This window comes from Passer domesticus, chromosome 2 (assembly GCF_036417665.1).
Source record: "Passer domesticus isolate bPasDom1 chromosome 2, bPasDom1.hap1, whole genome shotgun sequence".
Taxonomy (NCBI): Eukaryota; Metazoa; Chordata; class Aves; order Passeriformes; family Passeridae; genus Passer; species Passer domesticus.
This window is the reverse complement of record NC_087475.1, coordinates 24,613,047-24,631,477: the sequence shown is the minus strand read 5'-3', so window position 1 is coordinate 24,631,477 and position 18,431 is coordinate 24,613,047. Positions and strand designations below refer to the sequence as shown.

Genomic DNA, 18,431 nt, shown 5'->3' with positions numbered 1-18,431 from the left:
ATTTGACAAACCTGCATTGAAGATGGTGAAACTCTAACATTCCTGTTGCCCACTAAAAGGTGCATCCTGACCACAGAAAATGAAGTGAAGTACACTATAAAAACACAATCTCATCAGCTTTCTTTTTCTCTGTTGCTCTCAATCTCAGGTCAGTCAACATAAAAATATTTCATGATTCTTTGGGAGTGCAAGGAGGGGGAAAAAAAAAACACCCCCAAAACCAAAATCAAAGATCCATTAGAAAGGAAAAATCATAGTTATCAACTTGTAATGTGTGACCCAAACTGTTCAGCACCATGACGATTACCTGTGCTATGCTCTGAAATTAGTGTAAAAAACAGCAAGTCATAAAGAAACCTGTGGTTTGCAACACAGACATAATTATTTTGAGAAAAATGACTGAATGTAGGAGCTCAATGTGATTGTGAACCAGTGCCGATCCTCTAAAACACAGAATTCTTGATGAAAAATAATGCAGTCAGAGTGAACATTTTTTTTTTTTTAAATAAGAAAATACAAGGTTCTATAAAGTTGTATTTCTATCTACCTACCCTACTGCCTGAGTAGCCAAGGTTAATACACAAAACTGCAACAGTATCAATGTTTATTCCACCACATGCGTGCAGGTTCTGGCTGCGATTGAGTAACTTTCCTCCCAGTAGCCAGTGTGTGTTTTGGATTTGTGTTGAAGAGGGTGTTTGACACAGGGACGACACAGGGATGTTTTAATTATTGCTGAGTAGCACTTGCACAGAGCCAAGGCCATTTCTGTTCCTCACCCCACCACTGCAGCTGGGGGTGCAAAGGAGCTGGGAGGGGACAGCAGGGACAGCTGGCCCCAACCCTTTAGAGGGATATCCCACACCATATGGCCTCATGCTCAGCATATAAACTGGGAAAAGGAGGAGGAAGGAGGAGGGTGTTCAGAGTGATGGCATTTGTCATCCCCCTACACTGTTACATGTGGTGGAGCCCAGCTTCCCTGGAGATGGCTGAACACCTGCCTGCTGATAGGACAGGGTGAGTTAATTGTTCTTTTGCTTTGCTTATGTGTGCAACTTTTGCTTTCGCTATTAAACTGTCTTCATCTCAACCCACAAGTTTTCTCACTTTTCCCCTTGTGATCCTGACCTGGGGGGAGTGAATGAGAAACTGCGTGGGGCTGAGCTGTCATGACAAGAAGATAGTTTGAACAGTGCACAAGTAAAGCAAAGGTTACCCACTTTTACGTATCAGTTAAAAGTATTTGAAGCTAAAAATTATCTTTTGTGGAGGAACAATTAGACTGCAAGTGATGGGTACAAGTTTAAAGCTGTAGCCATTTAAAGGGCAGTGAGAGGATTGAACACTTGCTACAGCTAACAAAGCAGGAGCAGTATCTAATACCTTGGTGCTTGGACATTCTGCAACTCTGGTAGCATGGGACAAAGAACTAATCTCAGCTAGTGTTTCCATTCAATATAGAACAAGTGTAGGGAATTAATAAAAAATATAATTTTGCAATGCACTGTAAATGATGAAAAAGACTACACCCTAACTGGACAGAACTGCTGACAGTGCATCCACTCCTGAGCCTTCAAAGGGTGGTGAACCCTTTAACCCATCTTTAATCTGATACACAAACCCTGGGGAAATGACATCTTTTTGCCATGGGCAATGGCCTCCATTTGTGGCCACTCGCCCTGGCAGACCATGGGGTGTCAAGGGAGAAATATGCATACTTTACTGGATTTCTCCAAAACTAAAGGTGCCAGCAACTAGGACCCTGCAAGTTCTTAGAGCCCCAAAAGCCACCTCTGAGGTGATACCCAGACCTTGGGGAAATGACATCTTTTTCCCCATGGGAAATGGCCTCCGTTTGAGGCCACTCACCCTGGCAGAACCTCTGACAGCACATCCAGTCCTGAGTCTTCAAAAGGCAGTGAGGCAAGACAGAGCAGATCCCTCCAATAAATCTGGTTGCTCTTCACTCTCTTAAGAGATTTCATGCGGGCACAAATGTATATAAGCCTACACATCTTTGTTCTTAACCTGCTACAGGAGCCTCCTTCATCCAAAATCCATGAAGAACTATTCCCATACCAAGGGGAGAAGGCACAACACTGCTGGGGTCGAGCAGTGACTGATGAACATGGCCTTTCCCACCTCTTTGGTGTGTACAGCAGGCAGAGCCCCATGGACCACCTCTGATGTCTGCATCTCCCCACGTGCCGGCGGCCACCCCGGGCTAAGCTCCTCACTGACCGACTGCTAGCACACACGGGATGTCTCTGATGGCTGCTCAGTCCAGTGCCCCCCTCCCCTTGCTGACAGCTACAACACTGAGAAGACATAAATATGTCCCTGGAAGGCTGAGCCACCTAAGTTAAAGTGTTGGGAATTATGGAAAGAAATAGCTTCAAGCATTTCATTCTGCATCCATTTCAAAAACAGTATTTACAATTCCAATAGCTTTCCAACAGGACACGACAGAAGATTACCACATTGCAAACAGTCATGACCCCTACTAGTTTGCAGTGAATGAGCTTTGATTTTGTCATTTCTATCCACCAGAGCAAAGAAATTGTGAGTCACCACAGTTTAGGTGATGAATGACAAGTCTATCTTGTCCCTGCCAGAGAAAGACCACCAGAAGTGGGGTGAAGTCAGTAACTGGGAGGATTTAAACAAATCTTCATTGATTGCCTTCTGGGATCTACATATACTTCTTTTTTATCCCTACTACCCCCCTCAAGAAATGTTTTAAGTCCTTAATGTGGAAATCTCCACTGGCTTCTGTGACACTTTTCCAGAAATCTGAATAGAACAATTAAAGGACCATGCTGTTACATTTTAAGTCACATCTTTAAAACAGAAAATATGGTGCTGTCTGGGCTATGAATTCAGTCCAGAAGAAATATTTATTCAAAAGTAATTCCTGAGGTTACAAGAAGCATTATTTTTTCTCCCAATGAAAAACTGTGGCATAATAGAAGCTGACTGTAGCTCATATTGGCATTATCGAGGTTCATGCTACACATTAGACATGGTCCATGAAACACTAACCTCAAGGCAAAGTAATTTCTAATATGAATTGCTCACACAAAGGCAATTCAGAATTGTGAAAAATAAGTCTCTCCAACCTCAATTTTCATCTTCACATTGTCAAATGTTATCAAAGAGAACATTAATGTGATTATTCAAAAGCTAATATTTACCTAAGAATATTTTCTTTCCTCTGCCATCTCTTTAAAAATCTTTAAATCTCAAAATTTTAAAACCTTTATTTTGAATCTAGAAGGGAGAGTATAAAGAAATTATTTATCTAACCTAGGAAACTCTGCCTTTAAATGTCCTGACCACATAAATGTGGATTTATCAGAAGTTATTGCAAATAATATGGACAATTCAAACTCTATCTGCAAAAATCCACGTGTATATCCCTGCTTATTGAAATTTTAATGTATTAATTAGAACCTTCAGATGAAGACAGCTTGTAACAAACAGGGACCAAGTCAAAAAACATTCAAATGATGAGCACAGGAAAATTATTTTGGACATAACCCCGTATAGCAACACTTGAACCTTAATTAGATTGAGCTTCTTGAAAAAATGATCAATGAAAATTTTACAAATGCCCTCTATAACCTAAACTGTTCCCATTAATGACAACAGCACTGTATTCAGAATTTCTGAAAATTCCCCCCATTATAAGAGTTTCCCACAGTACAAGAGTTTTTTATAAATTATATAAATATATACATAAATATAAACTGCTCTGTTCTAAGTGATTTGTTTATCACTCTAGGAGTACATGCAGAATACAAAGGATACATAGCCTTCAGATGTATCTACAATGGACAGATTGAGGCAATACAAGAGATAAAACATGTCCTGGAAATTTTATCTTTTATGTGCCAGGAGTAATGACAATGTTTAAAACCAGATGTATCTGATCTCTTTTTTGTTGTTTTGGTTTGGTTTTTTTACTGTACAGGTTGCCTAGTGAGTTTGTGGACTTTCCATCCTTGAAGATTTTGTCCTGGGCAAGATGGTGTGCCTACCTCTAGTCTGAGCAGAGGGGATGGGCTAAATAATCTCCTAAAGATATTTCATGAAATGTATTAACAAATATACAATCTAAAAATATATCTCCCTTCCCTTTACATGTAACATTGAAATGCAGTTATAAGCATGATGAGAAACTCTGACCTTGCAACAACTTATTTAAAACATAAATATTTTAAAATTATATAAAAAGACTAAAAAACTTTAAGTCAGAGTGTGAACTGTTTCTGCACCACTGTTTTAAAGAGCAGGATCACATGAACTGAGAGAAAGACCTGCATTGCATAAAACTAGAGTTTGTGGTCCCAGGAATGGAAGCACAAAACAGAACCAGAGAATCATTTAGAGTGGAAAGGATATTCAAGATCATCAAGTCTAACCATTAACTCAGCACTGCCAAGCCCACCACTAAACCATGTCCATATCTGTCATATCTACACACCTTTTAAATGCTTCCAGGGTTGGTGGCTCTGCCACTTCTATGGGCAGTCTATTCCAATGCTGACTACTCTTTCAGCACAGAAAGTTTTTCCAACTGTGCCAACCCCCACCTTGCTACAACCTTCTTTCAGGTTTTCTCTGGGCCTTTTGTTCTCCATCCTAAACAATCCCAGCTCCCTCAGCTGCTCCTGATAGGACTTGTGCTCCAGACAAGTCCTTCCCCAGCTCCATTACGCTTCCATGGATTCACTTCAGCCCCTCAGCATCTTTCTTGTAGTGAGGGGCCCAAAACTGAACATGGGATTTGAGGTGTGGCCTCACTAGCGCTGAGTACTGGGGGACAATCATTGCCCTGGTCCTGCTGGCCACACGATTGCTGGTACAGGCCAGGACACCACTGGCCTTCTTGAGTATCTGGCACACTACTGCTCTCTAAAAAGGCTGAATGCCATATCTATTACTATATTGGGCAAACTCAGCATTAAAAATTCAAAATTGTGTATATAAATATTAAATTTATCTCATTTTGACCAGGTCCACAAATACTTTTTATGAATACTGAGTGTAAGTGAGCCAATACTTGCTTTTCACAGGAAGCTTTTTATAAGATTGTTTGAAAACTGAACCCTTAACAGAAACTGACAAGGAGAAAAGAAAAGAAATTATCAGAATATCCCATTTGGGACTGAGTGCTTATCACAGATATAAGCTCTGCACCACAGGGGAGAAATAGGAGATACTTGACATTGACATCTGCAATTTATTCACACTGAAATCCTAAAAATGCCTTCTAAAAATCCTGAGCACCAAAGCAATGTCAAGAAAAACCAAACACTGAACATATTTTCACTGATATGATTAGTAGCAGTATGTTGCATTCATACAGCAGTTTCAGACTTTAGGGTGCTCCATTCTGTCTCCTTTTCAAGCACACAATGCATTGGCTTGCTTTACTTACTAGTAGCAGTAGCAGGACAATGTCAGGATTATCACAGGCACAGGCTACATGCATTGATGTCCAAAAATCCTCATCTTGATGATTTACATTCACTCCTCTGTCAATTAGAATTTCTGCAGCAAATGCATTATCGTAGCGAGCACACTGGAAGAAAAAAGAGCAGATTAGGGATGGTGTTTTCCTCAGCGTACAACTAAATTTATTACATGCAATTTAAATTGGGCAGATGAAGCATTGTAGTTAAGCTGCTGTGTTTGTAGGGAACAACAGCTAAGGAATCTATAGAAATAATTGTGTGGAGATTTCTAGTTTCATGTGCATGATTCACAGAATCCCCTATTTCCTTATGAAATCTGCTGAATCTATGATAAGGAGGAGGCTTTTTCCTGTTCAATACTGCTATTCCAAATCAGTGCACAGGCATGAGTGCATGATGTTCCCATCATGAGTAGTGGTATTTAAGTATATGCACACCCACACATGCATATGTCCATGCATACATTAATTTCTGCCTTTTATGCAGTTCAGGGCAAAAACAAACCCCTCTTCATACCCCACTTCTACTTCCAACCCACTAACTATCCTGATTCCTGTTTGAGTCTCTCTGCCAGATAAATATTCTGCACACTGAGGGTGTTGCTGTGAGGTGGAGGGATGCACATGTGTGTGCACGTTTCTATACCTTGGTCATGGCCATAGTTTTGGTAGGGAAGAAGAAAATGGCCTGGACATTGTATTGACCTTAGTCCTCTGCCACATCTGTGACTTTTTATGCATAAGACTATGGATGATGCCTTAAAAGACAATCAGGGCACCTCAAGTTAAGATCCTAACTCTGGCTCACACACAATCTCAGTAACTCATTAGAGCAGGAACCTATCTCTTTCCCCATGGGGGGGACTAATTTTAATCTGGCATAGAAGCCAGGATACAAAAGGAAGTGTGGAAGAAGGAAAAATGTAACTGGCTTTGACTGTGAAGTCAAGATATAGCTGAGATCTTCAGCAGAATGTAGCATCTGCACGTACCACTGCAATCATAAATATAGATAACCCAGAAGATTAATATTACATTCTATCAGGATAAAAAACAGTCCCACCCTAAATGATTTCCAAATACATTGACCATTAAATTAAATTCTGATGTATTTCTTTTAGCTTGTATAACTTATCTGGCAGCTCTAGAAACAGTTTTGTTTTGTTCCATTGGTATCATTCATTGTATCAGTATAACATGAGCTGTTCTGTGGTGAAATTTAACAAATCAGAGGTAAGACATTTTATATTATAGATCAGCATAATCTAACACCAACCATATTATCAAGACATTGTTAATAAAAAAAAAAAAAAACAACCAAAAATCCCAAAAAACAAACAAAAAAAAAACCCCAAAAACCAAAACCAACCTGTTTTAGAGATAACAGGTATCACTGAGCCATTTTCTGTATTAAAATAGACATAGAGCCTTTTGTGATTAGTTGCAGCTTAGATTTGTTGCTGCTCCTTGGTTCTTGTTTAATAAATTTTGTGAAACAATTGGACAAGCTCAAAGTTCCAGAATAAAACTGATACAGATACTTTGTTATAAGGCTGGGGGTGGGTGACTGTCTGTGTGAATTGACCCAACACCATGTGTTTTGTACTGCATGGGCAGCTCAAGCACCTACTCACTTTTTATTGTATTTCTCCTCTCATGGAACCTAAAGAGAGTTCAGTGAATATTTCTGAAGTTCCCATAGCTTGCCTAGATTCAACCATATTGGGATACTCTCTACAAAGACAAACCCAGAATCTTTATCAAGTGTCACATTCAGTTTCTTTTTTTCGAAATATATCTCATTTTGGAAGTTAACAGATATGAAAAAAGGAAAATTAAATCATATAATGAATATGATTTTCAAAAGAATGTCAAGAAATATATATTTTCAATTCATTCTGACACAAAAACATTTAGCCTACAAGTGGAAAGAATAAACACTAAGCTCCCCTTTGGACCAAGCAGGGTCGCAGTTGTAAAAGTAACACTTAGAACACTTAGATCTGAGTGGGCTTTAAGAATTTAACACAGGTGCATGCTAAATTACTGGTTTCAATTCTTGCTGGAAAATAAATTGGGCTGATCTTTTTTCTCTGTATCATGATTCTCCTCTCCTGTCTGTACTGCTCCCAAATCAGGGTCAAATTTGAATTTCATTGAATTCAGGTTTGCCTCTATCTCCAGCAGGATGAACATTTTCCTGTAGATGAATTATGAGTACTTACAAGGACCTCTCACTAAACTGAGGCAGTAGGTTACACATGGCTCTCTACTGCGAATTTCTTACTGCAAAAAGCTTTCCTTCCTTTGGAAGCATATGTGTGCCTGTGAAGCAGCAGGCACCAGTTGAGAGATAATGATTGTGACAGTGAATTGGGGCGTGATGCAGATCAAGAAACCTAAAATGGCACAGTTCAATTGCAGATTTTATCTGCAGTTAAAAACTGTGCATCAGCTAAACTAGATAAAGCAACTTAAAATCTCTGAAGATTAATTTTTCTTTCTTTTATTTTAAAATGCTTGACACTTATGTGAAATCATCTACACTGAAGATAAAGACTGTCCCCTAGGGCTCTTGGCACAGGGTAAGATTTGGAATGCCTCTGTTTTGTGAATCCCAAAAATAACATTTCACTTGGACTTCATTTTTAAAGAGTGGTTGAGCATTTTTGCAGCAGACAAATAGTTGGAGAAGAGAAAAGAGAACTAAAATTTTCTCTCTTCCAAATCGGTACTGCACTTTCCCTTTACTTTGGCCTCTGTTTCCTAAAGTCCTTGATTAAATAGCATGGCCATGGAGGATGGAAAACTAACATTAATTACATAACAGAAATGTTGTATCTTGCAAGAGCACGGCCACAGGTGTGCTGGAGTCCAGTAATATTACAAGGGATCTTTCTCATCAAATTACTGTATTTTGTACACATACTATGAGAAATGTAATCCAGCTGTTCTAAAATGAAACACTCTCCCAGCAGATTTTTCGTTACTTTGCTCAGTTGCATTTCATTGAGCCACAGTGTGCAATAAAGTTGCACAAAGTCTTAAAATAGTTTCACAGACAGCATGTCTGCAACTGAAGCATCACAGACCAGGATCATAAGATATAGGAATTATTTATGAGTTTTGCTACTAGCTTCAGCAATGCCAAAATTCTACTCCTATGGTATTTTCTGTCTGCCTGTTATGTCCTTACCTCTTGTTTTTACTTTCATTATTATATACAAATTTTTTTTCTTTTATCTTCTGGTTACTTAATCTGAATTGCTAAGCAAATAATGATAAACTAATGCAGATAATGTGTTAAGCATCCACAGGTAGGAAACTGGTGCAAGAAAGTACCTCAAAAACAAAAGGAAAAATGCTAAATCATGGGGGTTTTTTCACATAGGATCTGTGAACCTTTGAATCGTAGAATTTTCTATTTGGAACCAAGAACTCTTTCCTTTGCTCTTTCTTGCTGCACAGATAATTTATAAATAAACAACTTCATTCTCCTTTGTTAGCTACCACTCATATGACATGATCCATTCTTTTGCAAGCAATTTGAAAATGACCATTTATTTCAAATGAATAGCTGAATGAAATCACAACCTTGGCGGAGTTCAGTGCAGATTAAAAAAAACTGCTCAGCCTTTCTTTTTTTGTTAATATGCCAAATCTTCTACTCACTTTCCCACCTTGTTTATCCACAGTCACTAACAATAATCTTCAATCACTCTTACCAGATGGAGCAAGGAGCCTCCTGAGGAAAGAAGCATATGAGGGTCAGCACCATCCTTCAACAGCCTTAGCACTGAAATATCAAAGAAAAGAGGAACAAGAGTTAATATACCTAATATAACAGCAGTACACCTAACTGTTAATAGGCTGATTCTTAATCATCTTCATCAGGGGATTTAATAATACATTCAAACCTCTTATGTAACTGCAAAACTATCATGTCAGCATTTGCCATCTCACCTGTTTTAATACCTAAGCCTGTAAAGCAAAAGACATTTGACAATGAACAGTAAATATCAACAGTATCAAGGACTTTTCAAGTGTACAGATGAGTGTGTCAGCTTTGTACATAGGAGAGGGGAGGCCTGGAGGAAAGAACCATGTCAAGGTCATAATTACCTTAGCTCATTTGGGAGCAAAATCACAGTTAACTGGTGTTATTTTACTTTTCAAAGCTCCCATGCGACATATTGGCTTTTTCAGTAAATACTTGAAACTAGTATTCATAACTGATATCAATTGAAATTGATCATCATAGCAAAGCTAAATGATCTGCACTCAGTTTAACCTTTCCAGTGCATTGTCAGATCACTGATGCAGCATAATCTTTAAAACGATATTTGGAGTCACACTCTCCTCCCAGTTACATGTATCAAACCCCTTTGAAATGAAAACAGGCTTATAAATGCAAGAAAACCCACAGCCCTTCACACTGGTGCTCACTCAAGTGTGAAAATTCAGCACTTTTCCCCATGGTCTTTATTGCCTTTCTAACCTTTTCAGTCTGAATTAAGGCACTGACTAACTCAGTGCTCACCTGTGCAGCAGCAATGCCTGGCAGTACCTGGGGACTCCACACTGGCACTGCAACCCTGTCTTCATTAAACTGGCATGAAAAATCCTTTTAAAAGGCCTCTCTCCATGAGCTGTTAATATTATTTCCTGACTAGGAGCACAGGTGGCTCTGTCTTCATCATCTGGAAATCTTGAGATTAATTCTTAGTTAAGATCCAGGATGGACTTTTGCAAACAACTGCGAAGAAATTTTAAGTTGTGAATGGGTTCCACTGAGATGTCTGTCCTACAGGAAGGACAGAGGTTTGTCTCAAAGCTCTTCTGTGATTCTGTCAACAGTCTCATGACCACCACCTCTTTCCTATCTGTACATTTTCTGTATCTATTTTCTTTCTCCCAAGGATATATTGCAACTCCATTTTCAATGTACATTTAAAGCAGATGAATAATAAAAAGTGAAACATTCCTTTCTGCTCTCTCAGATCCACAAATCTCATACTGAAACACACATTTGTCCTCATCCAGAGAGAGACCATTAAAAACAGAGGTTCAGAACTAAGATTCTTTCTTTTTTTAATACTTAAATTTCTGACTCAATATGGAGATGCTCCCTCTACCTCAAGTTTAAAGCGAGTAAAGACTTATAAATCCTCCTTCCTTAAGCAGGCATGCAACTACATCCTCCTCAAAAGTTAATATTTCCAATGTTCCTATGTTATGCCACTTCTTTAGTAGGGCAGAAAACATTATTTCCATATCACAGAATATTTCTTAAGGCTCTGAAAAGAATTTCATTCTCCCAATCCCATCAGGATTTCACCTGAAGAAATTAACACTACAAAGTGTTCCATTTCCTCCATCCCCTGTTTTCCAGGGAAAAAAAAAAATCATACATCATGTGGTGGCAGAGCAAACACACTGTGGGTTGATGGCAGAAGTCTTATATTGACTAGAACTGAGGTGAAACAGAATCCTCAGTCTGTGCTTCTGCAAGATGGGATAAGGCAGGTAAGGCACTAACCAAAAGAGTCTGTTCCCCTCCCGCATTCACTAAGGCACTTACACACCTTTACCTCTGGCTAAATAACACCAGCAAAAATCAAATATGGAATTTCTTGCTGGGTTACTGATATGAACTACATAATTTTGAGCCTTGGGATCACCAACAGAGGCTTTAGGATTAGTCCAAAGACAGAGGATGAAGACTTCTCTCTATTGACAGAAGCAGGACACATGGAAAGGTCAGTGGGTTGGGAAACTGCATTGCTAACTGTATTACACAAGAATTTCATCTGGAGCCTAAAAGAGTAACCAAGAGACAGAAAGAAACTCTAGCTACTCAGGTATAAAAAACATGGGCAATTTTTTGGATATCTTCCTCCCTCCAGCCCCCAAAAGAAAAGGTTCTCATAGAGAAGCCATGCAAAACAATGTAATGCCTTTCCAGATCCATTTTACAACTCCTTGCAGTGGCAACCAAAAGAACATCTAACCATTTACAGATCTGAGTTTGAAATCTATTAGAATTAATTTGTTTGCCTTGATTTTTTTTTCTACCAGCAGAAATGTAGACCAAGATTACAGCAGAAAGAATTAATATGTTAACTCTGATCTTCAAGCAGAATATTAAATAATTGTGACCATAAACAAATTACTGAGTCACACAAAAATTAGAGAATTATCCCACATTAGGGAATGTGGATAAAAGATCAGGAGCTTTTTTTCTTCTTTTGAGGTCTGGTGCTGGTGTCTTTTTCCTCATTATTGCACACAGCTTGACCAGTTCTTCGGGAAATTCCCATCACACAGACTAGCAGGGCAAGCCATGAAAACTCTCCTTTCAAAAGTCTGTGTCCTGAATCAGGATTCTGTGCTACATGCCTCTATATTTAAAAATAAGTTAAAAAATATATTCTTTCTTTGAATTTATCCCCTTTGCAAAACACAATTAAAAAAGAAAATCAAGAAAAGAAGATCACAGAAACAAATCCCCTTTCTTACTAGACAAGTCACCTAGATAATTTACTTAAGACTTCACGTATTCATATTGCCCTTTTGATAGAACTACTACCTAGAAGTAGTTAGATAGTAAATATACCAGCTACTGCTAGTACTTTGGAATTTAATGCCCTAATGAGGACAGAAAGTAATACAAAACTCTATTCAAGAAATGCTAAATATGTCTTAATTAATGCAATTTTAAGGAAGCTTTCACAAGACCTTCTTTTAAAACTTGTTTAACATGCACTCCGTCATGTACGAAAAGTTTACAGGAAAGATGAGACTAAAAACTGGCTTAAAAGCAGGAAGCTGACATTTACCTGGAAAAAAAAAAAGACAAGCCAGAGTAAAATACTTTCAGCAAACTCTGAAGCCCTTCCTGTATGTGTATAAACAGGTCCATACATTCTTTGTTATCTTAGAATTGACACACAAAATTATTTACAACTTAGAATAGAATTTCATACCTAATTTCATATCTAATAAAGGTGTTTTAAAAGCACTGGATGCCTTGAAGTCTCATCAGAAAAGAAATGTGAGAAACAGCTTTTCTCTCATCAGAAAAGCTCCAATAATCAATGGAGCTTTTTACATATCCTTGATGTTGTAATTTTAACAAAATTATTCCAGAGAGCTGAATACCTTTTCACTTTCCATTGATTTTATTGACTAGATTATGACTTATGATATAGCCTCATAATGGACTACAGTCATTACTGCTGTGCCTGTTACCAGGCACAGGTCTTATACTAACTTTGCCTGTGGAACTAGGCTGAAAGGCTTTAGTTTTTCTGGGCTTGTCTTGTCTTGCTTTGAGCTTTTAGTTGTTATAGCAACTGGCTGATGACAAGGTGAAAATTACCTAACACAGTTTTGTTTAGCTTTGTGCAACTCTGGTTCATAATGCGTTAAGGATTTTGATATACATAACAGCAACTAGCATTTACACTGCACTGTGGTTATAATCCAGCTATGCTGGCATAGAGAGCTATCTGTGACCTTATGTCTTCTGCAGACAAAAGGAATACTGCTCTGAAGTCACAGATCAGTATTTCAGAGCCTGAAAGGTGAATTCAGAGGGCCTAGGGCTATCACCCTGTCACCAGGGATCTGCTACTGATGGCAACACAAACTTAGGCACTGGGAATTGTTGCATTCACAGCAAACTCAGTTTTAGTAGTAACCGAACAGACAAAAATAAAGGCACCTAACATATGTAAAACCTAGCATTTGGTCATCTACTGTACTGTATATACAGTACAGTGTAAGCTCCTATTAACTGTTCCTCTGGGGAATAGCAGCCACCAAGTGGAAACTTCATTCCTTTTAACACCTATTTTTGTTCTCTTTAGTTTAGCAGGAATAACTCCAGCTGGAAGGCTTTACTTGTTCATGATGTGCATAAACATGACTTACTGCTGCAGAAGCAGAGCTAAAATGCTGCTGATTTTGGAATGGATTATCACATGCTCCTCCTAGCCCAGGCTGCACGTTTTTGTCACCTGGCACACAGCAAATATTAGTTTCTCAACTAGACCAAGGATCAGGGAATGTGGCACTGGATAATGGGTATGAATAGGGAGAATGATGTAGTCACCACTTTACACCAGCTGAGAGAAGTTTGGGCATAAACTGACCATGAAATTGAATCACAACAGAAGTGATACTGAAAGATGTGTAATAGTATCCTTTCACTCCTTCCACTTCCACCAGTTAAGAGTCATGTTTTTCCCATTATTTCTTCCACAGTCAGATGTTTGGTCCACAGCTGGTATCTTAAATTCTGTACAGATTAATCACTTAGAATCCTCTCCACATTCATACATCTTTAGTTCTTTTTTCTCATTCCTCAGCAGTCACTCCATACTTTTCAGCTTGTACCAAAGGTGTTTATGAGAAACCTGCTACACAATTCAGCCACATGTGAGAATAGATGAATGCTAGTCTCTGGTAATTTCTTAAGCATAACACCAAATGAAATAATACAAGATATCATGAATGTTTGGTTAATGTAGTTTTAGAAAAAAATATTTACCTCATGCCTTTGCTATGAGTAGTTAAAAATATTTTTTTTAAATCCAAGTACCAGTGTTGGTAATTTAATAATTCTTTTGTTTACCTAACAAAGACATTTGCTATCACTATCACTAGTGCAATGTCTCAGGCTTTCCTTCAGAGCAAGCTCATCAGTTGACAGTGTTTATTCAGAGCAGTCATGCCCTTAATGAGCTTTGCAAACAACTGATTTGTAATCCTACTTCTTTTTACATGAAATATTTCCAGAGTTCATTGGCAACATCTGTCAGACTTGTTCAGATCTCCTCTATTTCAGGGGAACTCTTGGAAATAAATTCCCATCTTTGCTGCACAAAGATTAAAGGCAGAAAACCATAAACAAAATATGCACATTTGGACAGATAAGTGCGCCATTCACAGACTTCAGAAATTAAAAGTGGGAAGTTACTCTTTCCATACTGGTTGAATTTGAGAGTACTAGCCTTGCATATCCAAGCTATAATGCCCACTGCTAAGGACAGGGCTGACATTTCCATCCTCCCTGTCAGAGTTCCCATAATTTATAATTTTTTTCAGGTAGCCAGGAATCATAATACTATGACCCCCAAAGCAAATGGGTCATTGATTGTCTTTTGAAATTAAAAGCATGATGTGAAATGTCAGGATGATTTCTGTGCTCCATTGGACACAACATTACCTTTAAAATAAACAAATCAAAACCAGCAATGAAACAGACTGACTCAGGTAGTCCTACAGCTCCTGTCAGCATCTCTCCCAGCTTTAATGCTGGAAGATCAAAACACATGGTGGTTCTTTCCCATATTCTCTTTGTGGAGAAATCAGTCAGACCTCAGACTTGGAAACAGCCAGGGGCTTCATCACTCAGTGTGGGAGAGAACTTCAAGCAGCACAGGTAAGCATGTGACAAGTCCCTTTTTTGTGCCTAGTCTTGTGCCACTTTCCTACCAGGCCTTGTGCCATCAGCTGTGGTGTGTCCATGCCTAGGCACTCTCCAGCCCTGACAAACTCCAATGAGATCCATGAGGAGACTTCACAGTTCTCTCATGGGACAGACATTTCTATCACTGTAGATACAGCCGGAATAATTTATGAGTTAGGGACTACAGTTATTCAAGAAATGCCACATTTAAAACTGTTCCTTCAGGCAAATCCCCCCTCTTTAATTTCCGTGTACATTAAGTATAATGAAGTCTGTGTCTTCACTGCAAAATATGAAGTCCACAAACTCAATGGCTTAAAAAATCCTAGTGTGTGCCCCTTAAAATGCCCAAGCAATGACAAACTAACCTATCTCCTTACACAAAAGTGATAATGGTCAGCAGTCAAATGTAACATGCTTAAGTTGTGATGTGGAAGGCAGAACAGTGGTGTGAATCATTAATTTTGAGAAAACTGGAAGTAGCCATTCAGTTGTATGGCCCAAAGACATTGCTGCAAGGGGCACACCCAGGATCAAAAAGCAATCGTGGTGACCTGTGGGTTTGCCTCCATTTAGAACTTTGGCCAGGCCAGAGAACTGTGGTGGTAAGGTCTTAATTGCTAATAAAACTGTGATTTTGTCTCAATGCATCTACAACCTTTGTATAGAGCAGAAGTGTTGTTAGAATCATTCAACACCACCTTACAAAATAACACATGCTTAGCTAAAAATACTGGTTCTATCATCACAGCTAATAACACAGCCAGGGTTTTGCCAGGACAGCTCAGCTACTTCTGAGGACTAAACAGCTATGTCAACAAAATCTGCTAGCACAGACCTGACTGAATCCAGAATGTCTGTTAGTGAGGTAAAATTACAATAAAACAAAGCTTTGTTTGTTTACTGGAAGTTAAACAGTCTAAAATTAACCTTCGTTAAAAGCAGCTGATCATAGAGTAAACTTAAACATAACTTTTCTTAAAACTTTCACTTCCAGCTAGTTAATGAGATTCATTTATTTCAAGGTTAGAGAGAGAAAAAAAAAAAAGAATGTAATATTTTAGCATTTAGGTAATGTATTTCATTTTTACACATATTTTATCTGTCTCCCATGTATGGATTCTCCTGGAGTTCATGACAAAGGTGACTAAAACTAATGAGAACTTTATCATCAGTCTACGGTCAAGTATTGCAAAAGCTCACAATCCACTAGGTTCACCTCTGAGGTATGTTTGAAAGTTCTTTAAATTATCAGTATAATTTTAGGCTATCTTTTCATCTACACACATGCCTGATTTTACTTTCAAAAGTTTGTAGAACTAAGTAAAAACCTCAGATTTTACAGCATTTTACTAAAAAAGTTAAATTTATTTCAGAATTTGCAAATTTCCAGTTCTATACTCATTAAATGATAAACACTAAAACACACATCACCAAAAGAACTCATTCTGTGGTCAGGACCTTAATTTGAAAACCATTGCCATACCCATGCTTTTTCTTAGTTGTAACAGTTACAGAATTTGCATACAACACAAATTTTCATCTGAACAGACTGCACACCTCCTCTGTTTCACCAACATTTATGTTGATCCTGTGCCAACAGTACTTAATTGGCATAAATCAGCTTACTGCTGACTTATATTCCTTATGAAGCAAAAGTCAGTCCCTCTTTAACTCCCACAACATGCAGAGCAAGTTTATGCCAGCTGGCTTAGAAGCCTTGTAAGCAACTCATTAAGATTTGTATTAGAGATCTTCAAGGATAACAGACTACTATCCTGCTCAGCAGCTGCTAAATGGTACTAATTACCAGCTGTGGGCCACTGGCTGTTAGATGCTGTGTGTCTGCTGGGATTGCCAGGGTGTGCACTGCACAAGAAAGCAAACTTAAACCAGGCAGTATAGAACAAACTAGGGGCATTACCTAACCATGCATTTATCCAGGATAGTTGTGTGTGTGGCATATGAGTGACCAAAACTATGAAGAAAATGTGCAGCTCCAGGCATATCGCACCATTTAGCATCTGTGGCTCAGGCACCACCTTGCACAGTGTGTGATCTGTGACAGTTTGCATCATGAAAACCAGAGCTGCCTCCCTCTTGCTCACGCATTAATTCACACACTCCTGCCCTCATCTTTGCATAGCAGTGCCACATGTCATCCTGCTGGGATGGAGCATAAAGATGGGAAGACAAAAGGATGGGACTGAAGCATAGCCAGACAGAAAGGAGAGCAACCAATGGCAGCCTCAATTTTAGCTTAGTTTCAAACTGTGTTAGAAACACACTTTTTAAGTATCATTTGGTATTAGAAATATCCTTTGGGAACTATTAAAATCAAGTCAGTGTTTCCAATGTTTCCTTTCTTTCTCTGCATCAGCCTCAGCAAACGTGCACCAGGAAGATGAATTGTTTCAGAGAGGTGACACAGAATTTAGCTGTTGATTCTAGGGGTGATGCACCTTTTTTTGAATCAGTTTGCTGAACTGACTTACTTTCCAGCCACACAATTGCTAAATCAGATACAAAGAGCCTACAGTAAAAATGGTGGTAGGAACAGCATCATAAAATCATGAATAAAATAGCATCATAAAATCATGAAAAAAAAATTTCTGGATTAGAAAATATAACATTGACATAACATCCGGCTGGGGCAGTGGGACAGGCCCAAGCTGCCAGACCCTGTTCAGCTGCCCTGGGGTGGCCCCCTTGCTCCCAGTGGCCCACACAGCAGCTGGGAGCAGCTGGCCCTCACAGTGCCCTTACAGCATTTACCTGTATTTTATTAATTTTGAACAAACTATCACTTCCAACAGGATTTCAAGTCCTTTCCACACTTCCATAGGTTTCATGGGAGCAGAGTCAAGTCTCTGCTGTTTTATCCTGGCGCTTTGAATGCCCACATAATTAATTTTTTCTGACTAAAATCCTATTTATCTATACATGTTATTTTATAGCACATTAAAACTGGTGTGCTGTGAAACACTTTCTGGTTGAGACATATCCTGCTGTATGGTAAACCCTGAACTATCAACACATTTCAAACTACTGATACCAGCATCCTCTGTCAGAGACCTCAGAGATGGTCAAGAGGTGTGAACAGCAATGGAGAAATCCCATGAAGAAATTAAATCATTCCCCTCTTCACTTTTACAGAATTTTAAGACAGAGAGCAATTGGATTTCCATGTGCTCATATTACACATTTTTCAACAATATCAGCATTCACAGTCTTTTATAGTTTGCCAAAACCAACCAAGAACAACATATTAAACTTCTTAATGGTTCTTTTCTACTTCACAAGGCACATCCTCACCTCTCAAATTTCTTTGTCTTTTCCTAACACATTTCATGAGGTCTGCAAAGACTTATGGCTCCTTACAGATATGGACAGAATGACATCTCCTATTGGAGGTGATGGAATAGGATTTGCATTCTTTGTCAACTCAGAGATGGAATCACCACATCCAGAAAA

General features: G+C 38.7%; 1 protein-coding gene across 10 annotated transcripts in view; it reads right to left on the bottom strand.

The window, feature by feature from the left end:
• Window positions 1-18,431, bottom strand: part of MYO16 (myosin XVI) — a 365,514-nt gene that overhangs the window by 233,038 nt on the left and 114,045 nt on the right. For all 10 annotated transcript variants that reach the window (XM_064407780.1, XM_064407778.1, XM_064407774.1 and 7 more), the window contains 2 exons: window positions 9,208-9,278; window positions 5,447-5,590 (listed from right to left, as the gene is read on the bottom strand). In XM_064407780.1, coding sequence (XP_064263850.1) covers window positions 5,447-5,590; window positions 9,208-9,278 — 215 coding nt within the window. The remainder of the gene's footprint in view (window positions 1-5,446; window positions 5,591-9,207; window positions 9,279-18,431) is intronic.